Source organism: Eleginops maclovinus, chromosome 22 (genome assembly GCF_036324505.1).
Source record: "Eleginops maclovinus isolate JMC-PN-2008 ecotype Puerto Natales chromosome 22, JC_Emac_rtc_rv5, whole genome shotgun sequence".
In the NCBI taxonomy this organism is placed as follows: Eukaryota; Metazoa; Chordata; class Actinopteri; order Perciformes; family Eleginopidae; genus Eleginops; species Eleginops maclovinus.
Window position 1 is genome coordinate 16,845,318 of NC_086370.1, and position 24,443 is coordinate 16,869,760.

Sequence of the window (24,443 nt, forward strand, 5' to 3'; positions counted from 1 at the left end):
AAAGCTAAATAAAAAAAGGTGTGAATTATTCCCAGAGATTCCTCGGGTACCTCGGCAATTACATGGCCAATTACTGGCGGAGTGTTTGAAGCTTTGACGCTGGACTTGTTTTTCACCATCAGCCACAGACTTCCACAGACATCAGTATCTCTGGTTGCTAAATTCACAGCCTTCCATAGAATTTACTTAGCCACGAGAAAAAAAGGAGGGTGCTTACAGTGCACTTCAGAGTGCGCCTGGCTTAAATGGGACCCCTTGTGGCTGTGTCACAGCTCCCTTCGTTAGGGGGCTGACTGTAGCCTGTAGTCACCACAGGCATCATTAGCCCTCTGTGAAACCACAGACTGAGTCTCATTCTTCATCTGCCTGTCTGCTGCCTCAACATCTCCGCTGCGATGCTGCTCCACGGGCAGAGAAAGTGAGTCCAGAGCTGATCGGATAAGAAATTCAAAAATGCAGCAAAGTTCAAATGTATTCAGTGAGCGAGCCACTTGAATTTGTGGCGTAAAGGTTATAGTCGAGGTTATTTTTGGAGGGCGAATTATTAGGCTACCTGTTCCGAGCAGAAGACGAATAACTATGGGCAAGTAAGGGTCGCTCTGAAGCTGCACTAGACTGTTAGGAGAATCAAGAACTTAGGGGAAAAAAGACTAAACTGTCAACGTTACGAAACATCATCGCCAGGAAATGAAATAAATAAAAGCACAGGACACATTCGATTAAAGCAACTGCTATTGCTAAACACACACCACCACTGCGGGCCTCTCCATATGGTCTTTTTAAGAGAGAATAATTTATCCCAAAGGGATTAAAGTGGGTTGTGATGAAAATAAAATAACGTATAAACATTTAAGTTACAGATCAAATGTGCAGGATGAATTCAAGGTTGAAATGTTGATTTCTGTTTCCCGTTCTGTACTGCCCTCTAATGGAAAACACTACTCAGAAATAAAAAAGAGGAGCTCTGACATCCAGAGCTGCAGCGAGGAGAGAAGACATACAGCATAATTAATTATGAGCTGAACTGAGTGAACGCTACATGAAATCAATTTTTAAATTAAATGCAATTAAAATGATGAAAAGGCTGGATTTGTCATTTTGAGATGTATTTATTTACCCATGTCTAGTGTAACATAAGTGCAGTATATAATACATAAGACGTCTCCGCTCTAGGTGGAGGATAAGGCGAGAGCAAACAATGAGATCTAAATGAAGACAAAACAAATGCTTCACTACAAAGCTTTGTAGCAGTAAAATTCAGAGCCTTTATCACTGGATGTTGAACAAAGCATTCACTTGGCAGGAAATTAAAAAACCAACGAGAGGTACAAAGACTAATTCTGCTTAGGAAAAAAAAACAACAACAACAACAATGCAAGAGACATATTTTTAAGGGAATAATAATTCTTTAGAAAAACCATTCCAGCACTATCTGGCAAACGCAACGGAGACCCACGGGAGCATATGTTTGTAATTCCTACTGTTCTCTGTTTAAGTTATTTTTGTACGTTCTAATTCTGCAACAACTCTGTATCACATTAACTATGCAGCATCTCTATTCTTAGATAAAAAAAAATAAAAGAAGAATAAACTGAATATCTACAAGCAGCAGTTGTTCCACGGATTGTGCCAAGCACGCTAAACTTTATGGCCCTGTTTGTGTTCTTAAAAAAAAAAAAAATCCCTGCCTTCTGTGTGTGTGTGTGTGTGTGTGTGTGTGTGTGTGTGTGTGTGTGTGTGTGTGTGTGTGTGTGTGTGTGTGTGTGTGTGTGTGTGTGTGTGTGTGTGTGTGTGTGTGTGTGTGTGTGTGTGTGTTACTGAATGAAGGACAGTTGGCCTCTGTCATGCTTTAGCCTTCCCTTCCCTGCCTCTCATGGGTAAGCAGCCATTGTTTGAGATGGTCGCCCTTGCCGCTCATGTACGGCCCACTCTGTCCACTGCTAGAGATGACTCGGTGGCAGGGGATGAGGAGAGGAACCTGGCACAGACAGACGGAGACAGAAAAATTCAACTCTGAGGAAATAAATAAGTTCGAGTTCTTCAGAATTACACAGGAACATTTTTTACACCAGCGGACAGAGACTTCTGGCTCCCACTCGTAAAATAAAAAGTTGTTTTCCAAAAGTATAAATTCAGGACAGATGAAGGAAAAAGCATATTTTGGTATAGGTATTTCAACTTTAAAAAAAACATATATATATATATCTATTTGATATAAGGATCAGAGATTTTACAACAAAACTATGATGTCTTAGAAAAAGAAAAGAAACAGAAATACAGATCTGCGCTTTTCTTTATCCTGAAGCTGACATTTATTGTCACAGCATCACAACAGTTGGAGGTGCTGATAGTAGATATGTATTATGTATGAAAGAATCTCTGATTTACCACATAAACGGTGCAACTTAAAAGTAACCAACATGCAGAACATATGAATCTGCACTTTTCTTTTTTTTTGTTGCTTTTTATGTTCGTGCACTGCATGAACACAAAGTGTCACATCCGAAGTGTCTGGTTTGATCCTGCACAAATCCACATTCAGGGTGATGGCTCAGTCTTTGGGTGTAAATGTTTTTTACTCTTTAATAGTGTAAAGCAAAGAAGCAATCAAAAATTAATGGGCAAAAACACCAGCAGGATGAATATTCAATCGAGAGGGTGTCAACATTAAGATCTGATAACCCTGTGATCATTAAAAAGAGGAAGTCGGTGAAGCGTTTACTCTTGTTGCAGACGACTGCCAGGGGGGTCCCGAGTTCTTTGTAAACTAAATGGCTGGAGAAAGATTAAACAAGCAAGCCTAAAACACTTCGATCATTGTGAATTCAGAACAAGAAGAGTGGCAACGGTTGGCATGAATCACAGCAATTATTCCCTCTAAAATATTCTTAATGTTGCCCCCATTGTCTTATCGTTATTATAAACACAAAATCATCCCAACTGCTGCTGCTATGTGACTATATTTCTCCACTTATCCCGACTTGATGGCTGCACCTCCAGCCTTTTATATAAAAGTTGGACATGCAGTGTGTCTCAGTTCAAATCCATCATTAAACCCGCTCCCATATCAACAGCAATAAAACTTTCCGAGCCCCAGATTAACCTTGCAGACAGAGAAATACTGCTCGAGTATTCCGATCAATACTGTTCCCCGGGTTTGGAGGGAGAGCAGGGTACCCTCAAGGCCTGCGGATCTGCCTCCTCACTTGGGGGGAAAAGAGCACTACACCAGGCTTATCAATACTCAAATCCTGGTGAAGAAGAAGTGCCACAGAGAGGCGAGGATCGATCGAGCACACTGAGCTTTTCACAGTTGAAGCCTGAGTGGAGCAGCGCTACTGACAAGTAATTGACACTGACAATCTGACTCTGGATCTGTATCAGGAGCTGAGGGCTCAGGCTCCCAGCCTCCCTGACGAAAGGAAGGAAATGTGTGTAAAACACGAGACCGAGAGCTATTATACAGCCTCCAAAAGCAGCGCCATTGGCTGATGTAATATCTAAAGAATATAAAGAAACTATTGCAAAACACAGCAGGTTAATGTGCATTTAATTGGTGTTTCAGATGACTGTTTGTATATAATAAATGTCTTTCTTCCTGCTTTACTAACAATAACAGTGCCAGGGCGAAAAAAAACAGCGCTGAGATGAGGATGCACACAAGCCTCTTCACTGCACATATGAGGAATAGCATCTCACCGGCTGCATTTCTGCACAAGAAGTGTTCTCCGGCTCACAGAGCACACCGGTGGTGCCCACAGCACTACATGGGCAGAGCTAAACGGGCTTTGATCAAAGGGTTTGATCAAAAGAAGACACACCACTTGCCCTCTAGCCCTCCATTTTGTACACAGTGGATTCATGGGCGAAATGATGCGGGCCAGGTTTCCGACAAGAAACGGAGATTTGCAGTGAACATCTACAGTAAAGACTTGAGAGCACAGGAACAAAAGGTGTGGGCTTAAAATTGTGCTGTAGGTAGACTTTTAGTTCTCCGTCGCGCTCAAAAGGAGGCGTTTGTTTCACCATTGCACATCTTCACACACACCTACTGATTAAATCCCACATCCTGCATTTTAAAATATATTTTCCTGGAAAACTTAAGTACTTTGTCATAAATTCAGCTTCCTCAAGTCATTAAAGCAGATCCGATGGGACTTATAATCCATTTCAAAATTGTTTTCGTTGTGAAGTTACAATTTGGAGCACAAATGTACGCAAAAAAACATGAATCTATTTCATATTTTGGAGCTCTCGTTTTATTTATTCATTCATTCATCTACCATAACATCCCTTCATTTAACCTTCAATAAGTAATGGGACTATAACATGTTGATGTAAAGCCTTTAAATCTATTGGAACTCATGTGTGGTATTCAGGTAATCCACAATTTCAGGAACATTTTATTGGAGAAATTAAGTGATAATTATCTTAATTATAGATTCCTCTGTTGATTATTCATTAAGTCTAGAGAGCAAATAAACAATATGTAGATCACAGTTTACAAGGTTCGAGGTATAATACCAAAACATATTGTGTTTACAATGAAATGAAACTGAAAAAACAGTTCCCATTTTAGAAACTTTACCAGAGATTTAGGTTTTTTTCAAAGTGAAATTGAACTGAATGATTATTAGATAATAAAATCATTTTAATCATTTAGTGCTTAATTGTAAATCTTCCTTTAATACTGTAGGAGATGTTATGGTGTTTGCAGTGCTATCGTCTAATTCCTTATTTAGTAATGTTAAAAATAATTCACTTTTTTCTTTAGTCTAGATGCAAAATTCAGGTTCAGAGTCATTCAAATCTGAAAATCATCTAAAATAAAGGTTACTTTCTCTACCTGTCTGAATAAAGTAAGTAAAATTGAACCCTGTCAATCAAAGTCAGCCACACTCACCGGGTTCCTCCTCATGGCCCCTCCCACCGCCCGCACGGCTCTGGGGGTTCCCGCCATCTCAGCGAGGCGTTTGTACGAGACGGTCTCTCCAAACTTCACATCCCTCAGAAGTACCTGCAGCACGCGGCTGGTGAACGCGTCTTCGCCACAAAGCAGAGGACAGACAGGGAGGAAGACACAGAAGGAGAGAACAGAGGAAGAGGGTTCCTCATTTAATTATACATCTACATGAGAGGCCGATGACAACAAGACAACACTTTAGTACAACGCTGATTTGTCTTTGAAACAAACTGGTGTTTTTTCAATTATAATCAAAAGTTTGACATTTTAATCCGCTTTAAACCTTTTCATCATGTCCAACCTCACATGTTAGAGGTCCATCTCTCTTCCAAGGGGCTCTGTAGGACTCCCTCTCTTCTCCTTACAATACTCATTAAACATCTAAATACATAGAAGTCCCTCAATTTGACCTTAGAACTAGCATTAACATGCTACACAAGCTGATGTGAGAAAATTATTTCTATGGCAGAAAAATCTAGGTTATGCTTTGAAAGGTCACAGCTAAAATTAAAAAAGTTCGCTCCTTCATTTAAAAGGATTAAGAGAGGCCAAAAAGACTGCAAATCTGCTCCAGATTTTTAATAATAATAATTTGAATGTTGCACACCATTTGTGGCAGTGGGATGACTTTGAGGTTAATCAGACCAATTTGTCCTTTTAATTGCTTTCTATTCAGAGTAGATTCATTATATCATCTTCACTTAAATGGCGGAATTCTTCAAATCATCCACAGCTTAACCGACCACATTAACGGCTTTGATTTCATTAGCACTTTAGCAGTAGCATTATCTTTTTTCCTCTGGATTAGCAGGCAGTGACTGAGAGGCATGTTTGTCTGGTTCTGATTTCTAAAAGATAAAAGGGGAAACTGTATTTGAAGCATCTCCGAACCTTGAGACATTGATGCAGCGAACAACACTTTTTTTTTGCACAGAGAACAAGATGGGGAACAATAGTCTCGTTATCAAGAGGGGGTGAAATTCTTCTAGTACATACATGTACTCAGTCATGAAAATTCAATTAGTGATCTCCCATTCTCTCTCATTTATATGGTCTAAGAGAGCACATGACAAGTGATCTATGAGAAATCCCTCTAAATTGGCATTGTGTGAAAACATGTCACACCCCTGTCTCTCTTCTACAGAGTGAACATCCTTTGCTCCCCAGGCTCCCCCGCTACCTTATAGTCACTCTCCGCTACACAAAGCCACACGAACAAGGCAATTTGCCTAAACTGGGGGGAATAAGTGTAAAACCTAAAGGGGATATATTTGATTGATGCGCACCCATGTGAGTTCTTTGTCTTGAACAAGGCCCGTAGGTACTGTTTAATAATTTTTCAGGTAATAATCACGCTGTCAACGAGATGACGGGCTGTTACGCAGACAGACTTAATGTTATGAGGAGATAAGATACACCCCTGAAATTTCCTTTATGCATTATTCTCCTTCATAAAGCTGGGATTTGGCCACATGATGAGCGTTGTTAATATTGGTATCTCGTTGTCACCGGTGGGTAGATGACAACTTGTCCAGGCTACAGCTTTGACAAATCCCTGTTGATGCGAACGTTATTGACAAACAACCAAAGTCACGCTGCTGAGCACTTTTGCCTACAAGGGGACTGAGCAACAAGCTACAGGGCTGTTTACACCTTCTATAAATCCTGACAGACGTTTTACATGGAAGGCTTTACTTCTCCGACAAATCTGGACAAAAACAAGTGTCTGCACTTTTATCTGCCGGCATAGAGGTTAAAGAACTTTGCCCTCATCAGTGTTTGTGACAGAGACTTCATGCGGGTCACTCGAGGTGACCAGCAATGATTTGGAGAGCAGTCCCCTAGCCCCATACTTCATAAAGGGGCCTAATACGCTGTGTCTGGGGTCAGGACCCTCTTTAGATCGGGGTGCAGTGATGTCAATTGTTTAAATAAAAGTTGAGAGGAACCACTTACTTGTTTACAGGCATCCCATAATTATGTCACAGGTCATTACCTACCATGAGGCCAGGTGATAGGACCACCGCAGAGGCAGGGACAGATTGAGCTAGAGTAAAATCGAACAGATCTAGTGATTATGAAGGCACTGACATATATTGATCTGCTCATAATTTTGTAGATGAGAGCAATTTGGAAGTAAGAAAAAATACTATAATAAACTGAAATCCATCAGCTCAGCTAATGATAGGTTTTGGGAGATGCCTTCCAGCTGACAGTCACCTCAAACGTGATTGTGACAATAAAAAGACAATAGTAGAAATGCAGCTACCTCATTATCCTTTGTGTCTAATGGGAGGGAAGACTTTGACTCCCAGTCAAAGTGTCTCTTGAGTCTGGAGGGATCTATACTTTTGAAGGCTGACGGGGTGCCCATGATTCTCTGATTATTCGATATTCTGAAAACGTTCATTTCCCTAATTCCTCTCCACATCACAGGGGCGAGTCCTGGTGAGTGTCTCATCTCGCCCTGTGCTGTGCACAGGGGGAGGTTCAGCCTCCTGCAGGAACACAGTCATTTGGGCTTTGAAGAGCGCCCTTCCCCCCCTTTGCCTGGCCCCCTCCCTGCATATTCCCTGTGCCGCTTACCGAGACTAAGATCCTCTCGTCTGTTACATATGGATGTATAATTAATGAGATAAGAATATGCATCGTTTTGAGAATCCATGATGGTGTCTGTGTTTTTGGAGGGGGCCATGGGAGTGCACACGCGCACGCACTCACACAAACACACACAAGCTCATTGCGCACGACATGCGCACACACTCGCCATTCCTCTACCTCCGACGACCAGACTTGACTTGTGTGTGATGTTGCACATGACAATCAGTCAGGCGGCACAGAGAACTCCTCGCTTCTCCTTTCATGTCACCTCTGTTGCTCAGGTATATGGTGACAGCTAATATGAAAAGTGGCTTGTTTTGTCAGAAATGTGTAAATAAACATGGCAACACTTCAAGTGAAGGTCACAACTCAATATTACATGACAAGTGCTGCGAGAGCGCTGTCGCGTTCAGGTTCTCCCACAAGATAACTGAGCAAACAAAAGTTGGTTGTCACAGATTGTAATGACCTGATTAAACTTGCATTTTTTTCCCAGGCAGGCGGCAGCTGCTTGACTTGATCGAGTATGAATTTGAAAGCATGAAGGCAAGAAAATAATCCTTATTATTTGTGAATTAACAAGAAAAAGAAAAAAAAAGAAGCCTTCTATTTTCCTCTCTCAAAAGACATATACTCCTGATGCTCACATTTAACATTTTTATACTGGCATGGCCTATGGTTCTGACTACTGAGAGCAATCCAAGCCTAAACCCTGTATTTACTGAGCCCCAAAACAACAGGCGAGGGAGAGAGGTGGAACACAGCACAATCACCTATTCAGATCAGGTACTAATGAAGAATTCCATCTATCCTGAAATTTAATTAAAACCCCAAAGACTTCAGATGAGATGCGATTTGAAAGAGCCTGGGGCTGGTACACAAGCACTTGGTGGCGAAGGGAATCACACTGAAAGTTGATATCGTAATTGGTCCTGATGTATTTCTGCATTGCCTTTGCGGGAGCGTGGGACTCATAGCTGTATACAGGGTCTCGATGGAGTACCTGCTCATTGAAAATGCCATCACTCAAGCACCGCAGATCTGCATGAAATTAGAGAGCAACTAAGGCCTGATTGCAGGGGAAGAGAGGCACAATTGTTAAATGCATATATTAGAGGGTTTTTTCCCTGTGTAGGTGTGGTTCTGGGTCTAAATGAGCACTTCAGAAAATGTTGAGGTTTAAATGCAATGAGCATCTCAGTGTGACAAAGAATTCACCGGTAATTGTTTAGAAAACGGCACGATAAGTTTATGATTTGAAAAGTGAGTTGTCAGCCTGCGAGTACTGTTTGTTTCCTGGAAACAAAAGCGCCAGGGATAATTAATTCCTAGTTTGTTTTTTTTCCTGAGCACCCTCGATCATTCACTCCGCGGTCAGCACCACTGGTTGAAATGGACACTAATTGTTCATTTTTTGGGGAGGGCTCATTTTACTCGCCCTAGGTGAGTGGTCAAGCCAACAATAAGCTCATTCAAACTTTTACCACTATTCACATGTTGTCATTGAAGAAAAAAAAAGCTTCCTGTCTGAAAATGTCAAGAGTGGAATTCGATCAGTTTCAAAGAATGTGCCAAGAATCATGGAAAAGCTTGCCAAGACTAACACGCGTGGTAAGAGCTGCCACAGATTACTGAACCAAGTTACAGCTCTGTGTTCTGTTCTCTCTCCTTTCACTCACCCACTCACGCGCTTTTCCTCCGCTCTCGCACTCTCCCTCTCTCAGCCATAAAATACTTCATTATAACACAGTGAGCCAGTGAGTGTAAGTGATGTAACTGACAATTAAGAGTGAAAGCCTGATCCCAGTCATGGCTCTGCAAATATTTATCCATGACAGACCTCCTTGCAGGGCGGGGTGGTGAAAGGCAGGGAGCGGGAGACTCCCAGTGGTCTGCGGCTCACTGAAGTACGCCTGAAGCCATTCAACGCAGCGCTGCAACTCGGGGCTCGTTTCTGCCGGGCTGTCGTTGACCACACAGCTCAGGGGGGCCTCGCCGCTCCTGTGAGGGATATAAGGCAGGATAGGGAGTTGAGGTGGGGATCAGAGGAGCAATCATAATACCCAATTCTTGCTTGAATAGTGCTAAAATATGTCACAAGTGTGCAATAACACGCCACGGATGAAACAGATGCAAGATGGCATCATTTGCAGAGTGAAACTAAAGTTGTTAATCAAGACGTGTTTAAAATCTTAAGTCCCACATTTCAGCTTTTGGGCTTTGACGAATATCAGAGCTGTGAAAGAGGGAAAGAAGCCTGAGAAACTATAAAGACGGTAATCTAGGCATTTGTTCCAGAAGATAAACAGTGTATTTATATGAAGTGCAAGATGATAGAGTATGAAAGAAAACATTGTCGGGTCATGAGGAACGGCGCTAACAGTTTATTTCAAACAACTTTAAGGAAGCAGAACCAGTTTGTGGAAAGAAAGGGAGTTTTCAGAAGTCTTGCAGCTGCTACGGAACAAAGTTAAGAGCAGCGTTAACAACAGTTTTAACTCTGCTTGGGTCTAGTTTATAGTTCATGACAAGAATAAATGGATTTTTTGGCCAGAGTGGTGCTGGCCAGCAAAGCACTACACTTGGACGTGCATCTTAGCATGAGTAGCTGCTTGGAGGAATTTGCCGATGGTTGAGTTGGCATCACTTAACAGCTGAATTTCTCTCCGCTGCTGACCACCCCCCAGGTCAATGCAAGCAGACTGACCCATATTTGACACTTAAAGACCCTACTGGGAAGGTCTTCTCTTAGCATGTGCATTACTGCAAAGTGGACCTCAAGCTGTGTTGTGGATCTAAAGCAGTCCGCCAATTCCATTAACTGGTGTACACGACTTATAAATAAATAATATCACCATTTAAGTGCCCCTTTTTCAAAATTGGCTTATCCTGTATGGTATTAATAATAGACATTTACTTTGTTAAACACACAGACCGTCTCTCTCCTGCCCGCCGTAGCAACACGGCCCTAAAGTGTTTTTACACTTCTGCAGGTCACAGTTTGAGCAACGTTTTATATTGGACATGTGAAGCTGAGGTTTACTGGAGTGTTATGACTGAGCAGGTCAGTTTTCAGGGAGCCGCTCTCTCTGCTAGTTTGTGGCTGTGTGATGAAAGTCTCCCGGGTGCCGTTTAACAGTGGGTGTAAATACAGTAAAAGGTGTAAATACTCTCATTTCTAAATAAACCACACAGCAGTTTATAGTCGAGTGGTGAAAACTCGGAAACCCACCAGCGGGTCCTGTGCTGAGACCCGCTCAAACAATGGCCATGGCTCATGGCAATCTCTGTCGGCATGGGTGAGTGCCCAGCCAGCCCCTACTTGTCATTGTCTCTCCTTGCTGCCCCCCCCCCCCCCCCCCCCCCCCCAACCCCGCTCTCCCTCCTCATTTCCCCCTCTCTATTTCTCTATCCTCCCACTCCAGCTCTTTTGGCTCCCCACCACCTACACCCCCCCAACCCACACCCACCATCCCCCCTCCACTCTTTCTCTGTGCAAGGATCTTCAGGCCACTGTTCCCTCTCTGCTAACCCCCCCTTCGCCTCCTCCCACCTCCACCGCCTCCTCTACCCCTCCGCAGCCCCTCTTTCTCTCTGAGAGGATGTTCCAGCCGCTGCACACTGACAGCTCGGGGATATTGTGTGTGGAAATGTTCCTGTTGGACCCGCAGGCCCTTACAATCTACTGGACAAAGGCTAGAGCACCTTTGCTTAAGGCTTGGCACCTTTGACCTCCAGCTCACACTTCAGACTTGTCACCGTGGCTAATTTTCCTCTCCCCTCAGCCTCTCCGTTATGGATGCGCCGGCTTCAAAGGTGTTTCGAGTGAAACAACATTGACAGTAGTAAAAGTTAATGCAATGCAGTACATGTTATGGCCGGTAAACAACACCAAAATAAATAAATAAAAGTGGAACAACATCAGTCGAGCTGAAGTCTGTCACCTCGAGGTGCAATGGGGGATTGTTTTTAAAGAGCATGTGGGCAGTGGAGATGCAGCTCCTGCTCTGGCAACATTTCCAGTCGCTTCAGTGAATTACAAATCAAGCAGCATCATATCATGTTTAGAGTGTCCAGACTGGCACATTAGAAACTCTGCCCTTCAAATGTTAGATTAGAGATGTGTGAGAAATGTTGGGTTTATCACAAAGAAACTCTAAAAGTAGGAGCAATATTTATATTTATTGGCCGATTTTTAAACAACTGCCATTTGACAAAATAACCGAATCTTAATTAGTAGTGATCAGAAATAGTATTTATATGACTGTTTCACAAATCAATTCAGTATAGATTTGGTTAAAGCTAAATTGTTATTTATTATCTTTTGACTAGTGAAATTCATAAAAATGTTTCAGTGTCCTTGAGGCGTTTACTATTTCATCACAGGTAAGGAAATAGGAAACTAATTCCAAACTAGCCAGGATCTGCTGCACTAAAAGAATATTTCCCTTGATAGAAGATTGTGATTTGAGAAAATTTCTAATATTGTGCTCCTGTCACAATCAATTTCCAATTACCATAAATCATTGCAGCGTAAAGTGGGACTCATTTGGAGTTCTACCTATTTTCCAACTCTAATATAAAGAATGAATTGAGCATTTATATAATGTTGGAGGTTATACCATTCATCTTGGAGGAAACAATCAAAGGAGACAAAGGAACTAAAAGAAAAAAAAGAATAGCTAGAATTAAATTTGTCAATTTCCTTTGGCATATCCTGTATCTTTAGTTGCACAAGACTTCAGTAAGACTTTTTCTATCAGCTGCAGACGCAAGAATGGAACAGGTTAAGCACAGGATCTAATTGAAAGGAATCTGGCGAAGGGTGTAATGGTATATTGCACAAAAAGGGGAAAAACTCAGAACTCATGCCTCCATCCTGTGAAGCGTGATGGCGTTCATCCTGACTCGATCGGCTGTCACTTTTGACACAGCCTGCCAGAGTTCTCCTTCACCGATCATGGGTAACATGGCGGGTCAGAGGATGAAATAGAAAAGGCCAAGAGCAGTCCAATATTTTCCTCAGCCTTATAGCTGCAGATACTTAACTCAGAGACGTCAAAGACTCAAGAGAGCATGAAAAAAGCCTAAAATGACTGTCTAAAAAGGGAAAAAAATACAGCATGTCTCTATGAATGTCAAGATCCTGATGGTCTCTGAGCCAAAGGCTGTGATACAATTGTAAGCCACTAGCTCAATGCAGCGCGTTCAACCATTTGAAGATCATTCAGATGCCTATCTAGCCACTGCAGCACTAAAGTGGAGAGCTTTCCGAGTGGTAAGCTGTGAGGAATGCCTCCTTTTTCTGTTTTGGGGCACAAGTTTTGTGCTCCGCTGTTTCAAAATAAAAACAACTCGGCCGGATAAACTGCTCTCCAGATATCCAACAACTCTTATTAGCGAATGTCTGCCAAAGAGGCCGCAACACTCAATCCAATACATAAAGGTGGTGGTAAAATACTGCAGAGTAGGCAACAAAGCACACAACAATTAGGTCTTCTCCCAACTGGCTAGCCACAGGAGTCAGTGAAGGCATGTATTACCAGAGCCCTAACTCTTACTCCATTATGTAGTGTATCCACACCCCGACGCAGCAATGTTTATCTACAACAGACTACTGAGCAGTTTCAAATAGTGTTTTTAGCCTCTATTCTCAAGTGCCATAGCAAGAGATTCCAATTACCCGAATGGTAAGGAGCCAGTGAGGGAGGCATAAAGTACATTAGGGATCCCCTGTAACTGCAGGGACCTTTTAGAGCCTCCACTGAAGAGGGCCGAGAGACTGGAGGGACAGTGACCCTGCATGGATAGCCTCTGTCAAAATTTGACCACGTCAAGCACAAAGGCATTATGGGAATCCAGTGTCACCAAGTCCTAATTACTGTCTGTGTTCAGAGCAAATTACTGCCTTGTTCCTCTGATTAGCGAGGAGGCTAATCTTCACCTGTGTACGCCAGCACTGCTGAGGGCCCTTGAGTGTTAGCGCTTCGTCTTCTGTAATTTATTTTTAAATCAGTGCCCGCTCCCAAGAGTTTTGAGTGTTTTGTTGTGAACCGCTTACCATGATCCCCACCACCGCCCCCTCACCCCTAAATCCTTGACTAAATCCTTGTTTGGTGCCGCAGGAAGATAAGCAAGAACAACACTTGGGCATAATTGACTCGTACTCCTCTCCAAGATGTCAGAGCGGAATCATCTCTCTGCATATTGCCTCGGTATGTCACACACTGTACACTTCTGCATGTTGCAGATATAGAATCCAATCAAGTTCTAAAACAAACCAGCACAACCCTTGCGCCGGGAAAAAACTTCCCGGTCGACAGCGGGGGGGAAAAAAGGAAAAAAAAAAAAACTGCAAGGAGCTGCTTTTAGCTGCGTCCCTGCAGTGAAGGGTAACTCTCGCTCGGCTTACGTCCTCCTGGAGGTTCTGCTTTGAAAACCACAACATTTGCACATTTTCAACCGAGCGAATGTTAGTGTCTCGTCTGCGTGGGGCGGTTTACAGGTAGTGTGTTACACAGGTGTTGGTTTACACAGGAAATGGCACATGCAGCCTGATTGGGATAGTCCCGAGAGACGGAGGCATAAACGTAGAGCACAGATGGGTCCAAGGGCCACTGGGAGCAGCACCTTAATGAATACGCAGCTGAGTACTACACTTCATAACATGCAAAACAATATTCTAAGGCCGCAGTAAAAAATAGAACAAAAATCATCTGAATATCATTACACAATGAATTATTCATACCGTTTCTAAAGGGACCACGTCAAAAAGTCTCCCCCCTGCTTTATTGATGATTTCATTCAATATCTCAGCAGATGCTTGTTTATATGACAAAGCATTTTAGTTACCAATGTAAGCAGTTTATTAAGCACACAGTTGTGTCAACATAATAACAATTTAAACTCATTAAAATTATGTGTCAGACTAAATATAAAATAGAGAGGAAAAGAGAGACGGAGAGGAGGAGAGGGGAATTCTAGTGGAAAAAAAATAAGTTGTTGATATGGTTCCCGGTGTGTGAGCACATCATGTAAACAGGCCCCAAACAGGGAACACATTTACCATACCGCTATTCAGTGTGAACCAGGACATTGATTCACAACACTACACGAGTGTGAGAAAAACGATAAATGCATCACCTCAGATATTTCACACCAGCGTTGGTAGTGTGTAAAAGCTGTTGTGACAGCTTGGGTATTAGGGCTGGATAGATGGAAAATGTCTGGCTGCTTATGAATGCCAATGTGAATGGGGTGACGGGTTTGACACAAAAACACTCCACCTCAGAACAATTAGGCTGTTCTCAGGCCCCATCCAGTGTTGTCAGTGATAATGGAAAGCTGTGAGGATAACTGGTGATAAATAGACTTTAACACCCTCCTCCTTAAGACCAATGCAGTCCTGCAGTCCTCTCATATGCTTAACTAATCATGAGCATGGCCAGCAAAATTCATACAAAAGACTAATTACTGTTGTACTTCACTTCAGTCTCAAAGGCCTCTTATATAAGGACTTGGGGGTTCTCTTGCCTCTTTTCTCCTCTTGATGAGTATTTTTTTACAAGTAGGCCTCATGCTAGACAAAAGCGTTTAAAAATTGGTGATTGCTTTCATCCGCTTTAATTACATTCAGAAATGGCATTTCTGCCACATAATACACCCCTATTGTTTCAGAATTATCTGGCTTGGGGAGTAAAATCTACAATATTTGACGATGCTCCCGAGCTAAATCGCCTCTTGAAATTGAAATATGCAGCTGAAATACAAAATAAAAAGCCAGCCTTTGCTGCTGATATAGTGGAAGCTCCTTGGCTTTCTCCAGAATTCTATTATTATGCATATCCAGGTAGAAAGTTAATTAACCCAAAGCTTAAGCTAATTATGGTAGCAGAATGCTATCAACCAAACGCTTTCAGTCAGACAGCTGTCCAGAATTTCATTTGCTAATCATTTGTCTTTTGCCAGAGCATATGGTGCATTTCCCCCCTATCACAGCAACAACAAACAGATGAAAATCATTAACTAAAAACAATGTGCAATGTGAAAAATTAGACACGGATTTATAAGGCTTTGTGTCAGAGAAAAAAAGGCGGATTTATGGCCTGGGAAATATAATGATAATTTTTGGTTTTAGCCACTTAGGATTTTAGGCAGACCATGTGACTCAAGTGTGCTGGGAATTCAGATGCACAAATATATTGTTTATATCTATATGCAAATGAGGCTGAGAAAGAGAATGTTTATCCGTGTAAAATTAATTACAATTTTCTATAGGAGCATGTGCGAAGAGCTTGTTCCTAACAATTTTTAGCTTCTAGCACATTTTGTGCCTGTTTTTAACAACACAATATTTTTATGTTGTTAAAAGTAGAAATCCCTCAGCGCTGAATTAAATCAATTATTTTCCAAGAAATGTTTCATGCATTTTTTTTCCTTTCTTTTCATAAAAACACATCATAGTGGCTGTTAAAGGGTGATTGATATCAGCATTGCCTTGCGACATTATCAGGCAATAAAGGCTACTCAGGTTCTAATGCAACATGTCATACACAGGCTCCTGTAGTACATTTCTATTGAGGACCTCACAAGCTAAATTGCTTTTTTCCTGCTCCCCCACATCTCAGCCAGCTTGACAGACAAATTGATCAAAGCATTGTAAAATAATATGCTCACAAAATGTCTCGGGGCAGTAGTCCAGCCCTTTTTTCATTTTTCACCCTAATAAAAAAGTACTCTATGATTTCCTCTGTATTATGTGTCTGTGCTCTCTGTGAATGAGGCAAGAAGCATCATATTTCAGATAATAGTAATCTCCTGTAAACAAAATGCGTATATTTTTCTGTGAACGCAGAGGCCATGCTAAAAACTAAAGGGGGGAAAAAGCTGGTTAACAGGGAGGCTGGTGCGTAGGGCCCCAACAGGGGTTGTTGAGATGTAATGAATTTGTTCATCTGATGGTGCCTTCAGGGCTGTCGTTAGACTGGCAGAGGAGGTTGATTTTGGGAAATGTTCCTAAGATCAGTTAGGAAGCAAAAGGGGCTTGAGACGTTTCTATTAGAAAGAGCTGACGGTCATGGTGTGTAAGCAATACTTCAAGGGCGTTTATGTAGCTATAATGGCATTTATCAATAACTATCTATCAATGCCAGGAATGCTATTGTTGCTGCACCGGCTGTTCAACACCAACCAATAGTGAATGCTTAAAAAAAACCATAGAAAGCAAACACAGTCGTATAAGCCGGCAAAGCTTTGAATTGCACACAAATATACTACTGTAGGTCTTACTTTATGTTATGCATAGATGTTATCTATTTCCCTTATCCAAAATATGCGCTTAGAGATCATTTATCACACTGACTTCCTAAGCCAGCAACACACCACATCCAAAGCTGGAAAGAGCCTTGTTTAGTATGTCATAAATAAATCAATGGAAATGGCTGATTTGAACTATTACTGCTACAGGCAGGCTTTTGTGAGATCTACATGTAAAGCCGGTTGCAAAGATAAGCCTATATTTTGTCACTTTATCTCGCCTCCCTTAATGCCTGTTTACATTGTGTTACTCCATATATCTGAGGTGGCTCTAGTTCCCCTGTCGTATGACAATAACATCGCATTGAACTGGTCGTGATAAAATCTAAACATTTTGTTTAATGATTTCTCGCTCACACCTTTATACAGACAGCGATGTGATGTGATCGGAGCATCACTTATGACCGACATAGCAAATGATATTAAACTGAGAAATGATCTAGTGATGCGAATCATTAAATTCATTTGCATATTCCTACTGAACCTGAACACACAAATTAAACCCTGTTCACAAGGAGACGGAGAAAGGTGCTTGCGCATGGTTACAGGACATCTTCCATAATCAAAATTCCATATTATTAATTTTCTTCCTTCAACTCATTAACAACAAGTGGAATGTTTTTACTGCTTGATGAATTTTAGGAAATAGCAGACAGTCGGGAAGGAAACACATGTTGAGGTATAATATACAAAATCATTAATGGGTTTCCATAAATTAGAATTTCAACATACATTTTCAAAAGGATAACTTCCTATCTGGGTGAATTGGAAAATGGTTTAATTTCCCAAACCATTCAAGTTTGTCAAATGCGAATCTGTGGTACATGGATATTTAATTTCAATCTAATCAAAACTAATCTGAGATGTAGGATGCAGACCTGTACAACTAAGGAATGAGTACTTATTAACGCCGAGTTTAATCAGATTCAGTCGCTCCAGTAAGACTGTCAAGATCCTAACAATTTTGAGGAATGGGTAAGGCATGAAATGCAATCACATATTACATTTCTGAGTGTCGGTCTACAGCCAGAACTACTGCATACAACTTGAGGGGAACATAAATAAACAGGAGCGAACAGTCCCTGCTCCCCATGGCCTTTGCTGACCCTACAGACATCCGCTCTAATCAACTCCCTTGAGGGTAATAAACAAGTTATTTTCTGAAATTTCAAATATACTGCAGGAAGAATCACAACCACATGCCATCAGAAATCTAATTTCAAGCCCAACTGTATTCTAGTGCCCCTCATATTTCTAGTGCCTGCTCATATTTGCCCAACTTTCTCCAGGATATTTCTTGTGGGATCTACAAAAATGCCCTGCTTCCAATGAGGAATGGTAGCACTCCATCACAGGAGTGGATTCTGTCCGCCTGTAAATTTCACACCTTTGTTTATCACGTCACCAGCCCGGCTGTTGTACAGTACCTTTCAGCAGGTGCGACATCCATTAGGATCTGGATGGTGTGCACACCATTCTCACATCCTCTGACTTGGATCGTCCCCAGGGGGCTCAGCAATGAGATGGTCTTCTGAGTGCACTGGCTCTCCCTCTGCTTCTTCATCTCGCTGCCCTGGTAAGGAAGCACAAATTACACTGCGTTCATTGACATATTCATGTGGCAACTTTCACAATTTCCCTCATATATTTGCATTGAATGATCTATTGAAAACCTAGCGGGCCACCAACGGATGATGACTTACATATTTGAACACCTAGCCTCCAAACAATGTCATGATGTGACTTGATCCCTACATTACTATCCAATATTTCTTTTGTGCATGGAAAAGAATACGCCTATCTAACCAATAAATCGCCCATTTTTTCCCCTCTTTCTGTTCTATATATCACATAAATGAGAAAAACAATGCAGTCTGTTCCCTTGTCTGGTGGGGGATTCCCAAGATAGCTCGACATTATTTTCAATCCGTCATTTTTGGTTGATGGTCGGGATGTTTTTCTAGCATTAAATTTGTTCCTTAGGGTGCAACTCCGAGGGGATTCTGGTTTCCAGCCCTTAACAACAGCAAAAACGTGCAGCTTTTCTGACGACTGAGATGGATACTGGCAATAACCAGACAGCAGTTCCTTTTTTATTTTTACTTTGAGGGAAGGAGAGATGATTGACTATGTTATATGTGAGTTTTTGAGAGATGGGGGTTATAATAAATAAAGGTCACATTGATTGCAAGAGATTCAACCACGGAAACCTTTCCTTCATGGAACCTTGATCTGAAAAGTGTCTAAAGGGTACAAATACAATACATCTCTTACTCTCGCTTTTTCAATTTTTATTAGTACACGTAATTCACATTCATACATTTAAAGTCACACGTTTGTTGTATGATGTGCTGCAAAAATCATTATTTCAGTAATAGATTGTATTACTAATTAGTTTCATTATAAATCAACGACTTTAAAGATACAGTTAAAATACTTTATATTTTCAGAAAATGGTGAAAAATGTCAATTGCATTTTTTCCAGAGTGCTATTTCCTACGGTTTGCTCTGACCAATAGTCCAGAACTAAAACACCTATAGTTTGCAGGGCATTTAAAAAAGAGAAGAAGTAGAAATCTTCAACTGTGAGACTGTAACCAGAGAATAATTGCATGTTGAACTGTATGGCCTGCTAACTACTTCATCAGGCAATACAAAAAAACAACTGGAGCTCAAACAATTAACCGATTAATTGCAACCAGCAGTTCATTATTTTAATTGTCCTAATTGTACTTATTTATCCTACGAAAAAATCTAAACATTTCAAACTTCTGCAATGTGAAGACGGTCTGCTTTCCTTTGTCTTATGTGACAGTAAAATGACATTTTGAGTTGAGCTGTGTGTTAGACAAATACATTTAACAATTTAAATGTGTCACCTTGAGCCTTTGGTAAACTATTTTCACATTGTATTTACCAATTAATAATACAACATATATTGTAGTTGCAAGTCATAGACAACCAATTAATACATTTTGAAAATACTCTAGTGCTGCATGCAGCTTGTACTTTTTAATTTCAAGAATAGATTTTTCTTTTTCATTTAACAAAGGTGATGTGATAAGAAGTATTCATGCATTTACAGTATTTCATTTAGACTTTTCAGTTGCACCCCCTCTTCACACACACACACACACACACACACACACACACACACACACACACACACACACACACACACACACACACACACACACACACACACACACACACACACACACACACACACACATCTGTCATGGTATGCGATCACAAATGCGTCTGCTTCAACTTTCTTGTTTCTACTCTTGCAGCTCTCACTGTATTCATCGGGGGTTTGCCTGAACTGACAATAAAGGCGAGAATTTTCTGAGCCAAACAATGGTACAGTGCACTTTGGATAAGCGCTGAACACACTGCCTGCCATTTAGCAAGCTGGTAATAGACTCATAGATAGAATAATGGACTTTGGCAATAATGGCCTGGCTAATAGTCTACACTGATTAAAAATAATGCTCTCATGTTTGTTTTGTGCCGTTTTTGGTGCACAACACTAGTCTAAGTGACTACTTGAATGTTCGGATGTTTACACAGCTCTTCACGGTGAGGAACAACAAACAATAAGCAGCTTGTGTTGTTAAAAATCACTGGCAGCATCCCGGTGCTCGTCAATCATTTGACTCGTTTCTCATTACAGTAGTTCCTGGTCAAACCCGCGTGATTAATTGAGTAGAAAGTGACTGTGTAAATCTCGCATTTCTCCATAATGTGCGATTTTATGTGGAGTCAATTCATGCCGAAATCTACACAGATATCTTCGCAAATATGTAAGTGTGAAACTATTACCAAACTGCAAGAAACACACCTTTTAAAATACGTGGGAACTTAAAATGTAATAAAGACAAGCAGAGGTTCGTGAGGTAAGGCCTGCACGAACTTACTCTCAGTAGTTTGACAATATACGGAATATACTTTCTAACCGGATGTTATGTCAGGCTTTGTTCATCTAACTTTAATTTGTAAATCAGCCCTGTATCTTACAATGAAGCCTTTTTGATCCGTACGGCGTTTGAACGATGCCCTCTCCTCCTCTCTGCAGAACAAACGTGACAGAAAGTCTTCCTGTTTCCCGAGACTGCGTGATCGAGCCGGCCAATCACAGGAAGCAGAAGTCACATCTCGCTCCGTGATTGGCCGATATAAAGTCCTCGCCCCTCCCTCTGCCAGGGACAGACACAGAAGGCTTGACTAATGGTTCTCAAATTGGGATTTGGGGTCCTTCAGGGGGTCTCCAGTACACTAAAGACTAGTAATGGTAGTTATTTAGATATTTGATTTGCTCAATATTTTTAAAGCAGGAAAAAATATGATAATGCATATTTTGAGCATTAATTCCAAACACTGTTTTCTTTCCACTTATAGCTGAGACATTCCTGTATCTCCAGTGACAGTCAGGTCTTCAGGGTCCCAGACATGGTGTTTGCGGAAACAAAAAACCACCTATGTTCTGCCAACAACCAATAACATCTTATGTATTACTAATAAAGTCAGCATGATAGTATGAACAACACATGGGTGCAGTGCACAATCCTTTTTATTAGAGTGTTTGCAGTTTAAAGGAGAGGTATAGTGGCCTTTTGTTGCCTGGAGCAGCAGTAGATTTAACTGAAGCATATATTTTAGTCATTATGACCAAGTGTGTGGCATCAGTCATGTATTGTTTAAAAGTGTCTGTTGTCCTCTGCAGCTTTATTTTTTATTTCTGTGGTGCCTTCAGCTCTCTGCATGCCTCCGTTTGGAAGTGTAGGCCGGTGTGGGCCACAGCCCACACCCCATCTCAGCGGTGAGGGTGGGAGCGGGGGAGAAAACGCCACCCCTGCAGAGACCATTTTGAAATCTGTGAGGATTTCCGTGCCATCTGGACCCGCTGCCAGTCTGCCCCAGATAGTAAGGGTTGGCAACGGTACCCGACGGTGCAATATGGCTCTCTCTTTAATGAACTACTAACTGTCCCCCGTTTTAATTGATGTGACATTTGAGCCATTTATCTCTGACATTTCAATGAAGGATGATTCTCAGCCTTGCCATTTACTTTTTTGTGCTATTTTCTAAGAGTCATTTGCATTTTTCTGCTCTAAACCTGCTTTTTGTCTCTCATTAGCTAATTAGAGAGCAACATGCACAATTAATAAAAATGAACATAACCTAGTTTGATATAGGCTTGATGAGGGATAATCAGAAAATCACTGTTTTCTTAATATTGATCAAAAATGATGTGAGGGGCTACCTGTGGTAAAAGGTGACTTCGATAAAGCCTTGTGACCTTTACCCACATACCAACATGTAGCCTACAGTGTGGGACAACTTATGTTCGCAGCATGGGGAGAATCAAGCTCAATTAATCAGCATATGATTGCAGTAAGCAGCCCCCTCTGCTGGATCTTCTGAGCCATACTGTTTGAAATCATTTTAATGCTGCATTCAGTGGCCAGACAATTATCATATGTGGCAGGCGGGGTGGATGTTTTTTGCGTTTGCTTTATTTCATTTAGAGGAAAACATTTCTAGAATGTGCAAATTTAGAACTATTTAAATACATGTTTTGCTTTTTGTCATTCTATATTTATTGTATATTAATTTTAATTACTGCTGGCATATCAAAGCTGTTTGGCACATTTCATGTTTATTTATTCTGATAATTGCAAATAATTTACTTTGAAAACAGGAAATATTTTAGCCATGGGTTGTTCAAATAAACGGCCTAAAGTGCGTGTGAGTGACATTACAGTGTGGTATACGAAAGGTTCCAGCCTCAATTGTTTTCCATAATGACACGTCTTTTTAATCTTTTTAAGATATCCTTTAAAAACACGGCTGCACTGATGACGACTGTTCCTTTGATTGTGAGCGGCATCATTGCCAAGGTGTGGTGCCCTGTCTGTGTTGGCAGCCGGGCTGATATCTTTTGTTTGAGACTCAAAGAGCTCTTTTTCCTGTTCAGTTTCCCTCACTATTTTTGTTTGTGTGAGGTGTTGATGGACTTATATGTTGCACAGTTTCCTTTTAGTGTACAGCACCAGATGTTTGTGAGAATAACAACCGTAACCTTTTTTGTCATAATGACAGAAATTGTTTATTAGCAGTTTTGTCCATCCGGTAATGTATGATTGTCATAGCTCACTCAAATACTGCCTGTGTGTGTCTTGCTCTCTTTTCCTGTGTTCACAATCTCACTCTCGTGTTGGCGTGGGAGGAGTTGAAGTCATTTATGATATCAGATATTCTCTAGGAGAGCAGGAAAGTCCTGACAGACTGAACAACCACCATCCTCTCACACAGTGCTGTGTGTGAGTGTGCATTTTAATCAGGAGAAATGGCTCTGTGGGCCTCACATTGCACATCGAGGAGGTCTGGGTGTTCTCATTGTGTATACCCAGTGTACAGTAGATGTTATGTCTGTTCCTCTAAATCAAACCATGGGGCAGGGACGAAAAAGGCAAACTGTTATTATGTTCTTTTTACTTTGACACTTTGTTATTCCACTCCTCTCAAAAGAATTAGCCTGATCATCGTATAAGCAATGCCGCAATCACAGAGACGTGACCAAATTTCTCTGTACCCTCTAGTGCCCACTTATTTAGTGTGCCTGTGTGCCTCTGTCCCTCCATCTCTGATATGATGTGGCTTCTCTATTTTACTGTTGACATAGTGCTATGAATGTCTGAGCACTTTGCAAATGAAGAGGCTTGAACTCCTGACAGGCAGTGTCGCCGGCACCATGACACACTGGCCCGCACATGCTGTGCGGCATAATGATGACATTAGGATCCAGTGATAATATCAGGACGCACTTCAGATAAATGACTGATAAACCAGGGGTTGTGCCTCTCGTATTACACGCTTGACAGAGCAGCTAATCAGTGTCCAAGTGACTGCTATTACATAAATCATGAGCTCGACTTTGATGCATATTCCATCAGTGTTCCCTATTCATCACGTCATCTGGGGGAGACTCTCTGGATGACTGGCTGCCGGGCCAACACACATTTTAAGAGCACATTATGTTTTCATTAGAATTTGATATGATCCATTCCAGTGTTGATTTGATTTTACGTGCTCGGGTCATTTGATAGGAAACTACCAAGGAGAGGGAGTGTATTGTTACACTCTGCAAGCTGTTTATGGTGTCATTTTACTCTCACTGGCCACATTTACGTCAAGATGATTGTTGATAAACCGAGATTTTTTATTAATTCATAATCAGATTTAATTGAAATTGTCAACAACATCTTTATATTTTATTTTATTACATTTAATTCACCTTCTTGGTTAATTCACATAATTATGGTAAAGTGAAGATATCAGCTTTAAAAAACTGAGAATTGCATTATTGTTTGATTTTGCAATGAAATCAAACACGTTCAGAGATGAAGTTGGAAGGAGATGAGGGGTGTTGAAGTGAGTCACCATGTATGTTTTATTCTGCAGTATTGGGGTCAGAGGATGTGAAGGTGGGGGTGTTAATTTAATCCCCATTCTTACCCAGAGCATGGCCACACTCTCTAAGGAGCTTTATCTCTGACAA

The 24,443-nt window shown here is 41.2% G+C and overlaps 1 protein-coding gene across 1 annotated transcript; it reads right to left on the reverse strand.

The window, feature by feature from the left end:
• Positions 1-1,089: 1,089 nt before the first annotated feature.
• On the reverse strand, positions 1,090-20,984 carry mgmt (O-6-methylguanine-DNA methyltransferase). The gene is made up of 5 exons (XM_063874276.1): positions 20,900-20,984; positions 18,307-18,452; positions 9,405-9,565; positions 4,904-5,043; positions 1,090-1,978 (listed from the first exon to the last, which is right to left on the reverse strand). The coding sequence occupies exons 2-5, from the start codon at positions 18,441-18,443 to the stop codon at positions 1,850-1,852; spliced, it is 567 nt and encodes a 188-aa protein (XP_063730346.1). The 5' UTR covers positions 18,444-18,452; positions 20,900-20,984; the 3' UTR covers positions 1,090-1,849.
• Between the last annotated feature and the right edge of the window lie 3,459 nt (positions 20,985-24,443).

What these genes read in the sequence shown, in the direction of transcription:
- mgmt (XM_063874276.1), bottom strand. Translation starts at nt 18,443, where the DNA reads ATGAAGAAGCAGAGGGAGAGCCAGTGCACTCAGAAGACCATCTCATTG. An exon ending in GATGTCGCACCTGCTGAAAG is followed by an intron (nt 9,566 to 18,306) that starts GTACTGTACAAC and finishes TATCCCTCACAG; the next exon opens with GAGCGGCGAGGCCCCCCTGA. An exon ending in GGGCCATGAGGAGGAACCCG is followed by an intron (nt 1,979 to 4,903) that starts GTGAGTGTGGCT and finishes TGTCTGTGCCAG; the next exon opens with GTTCCTCTCCTCATCCCCTG.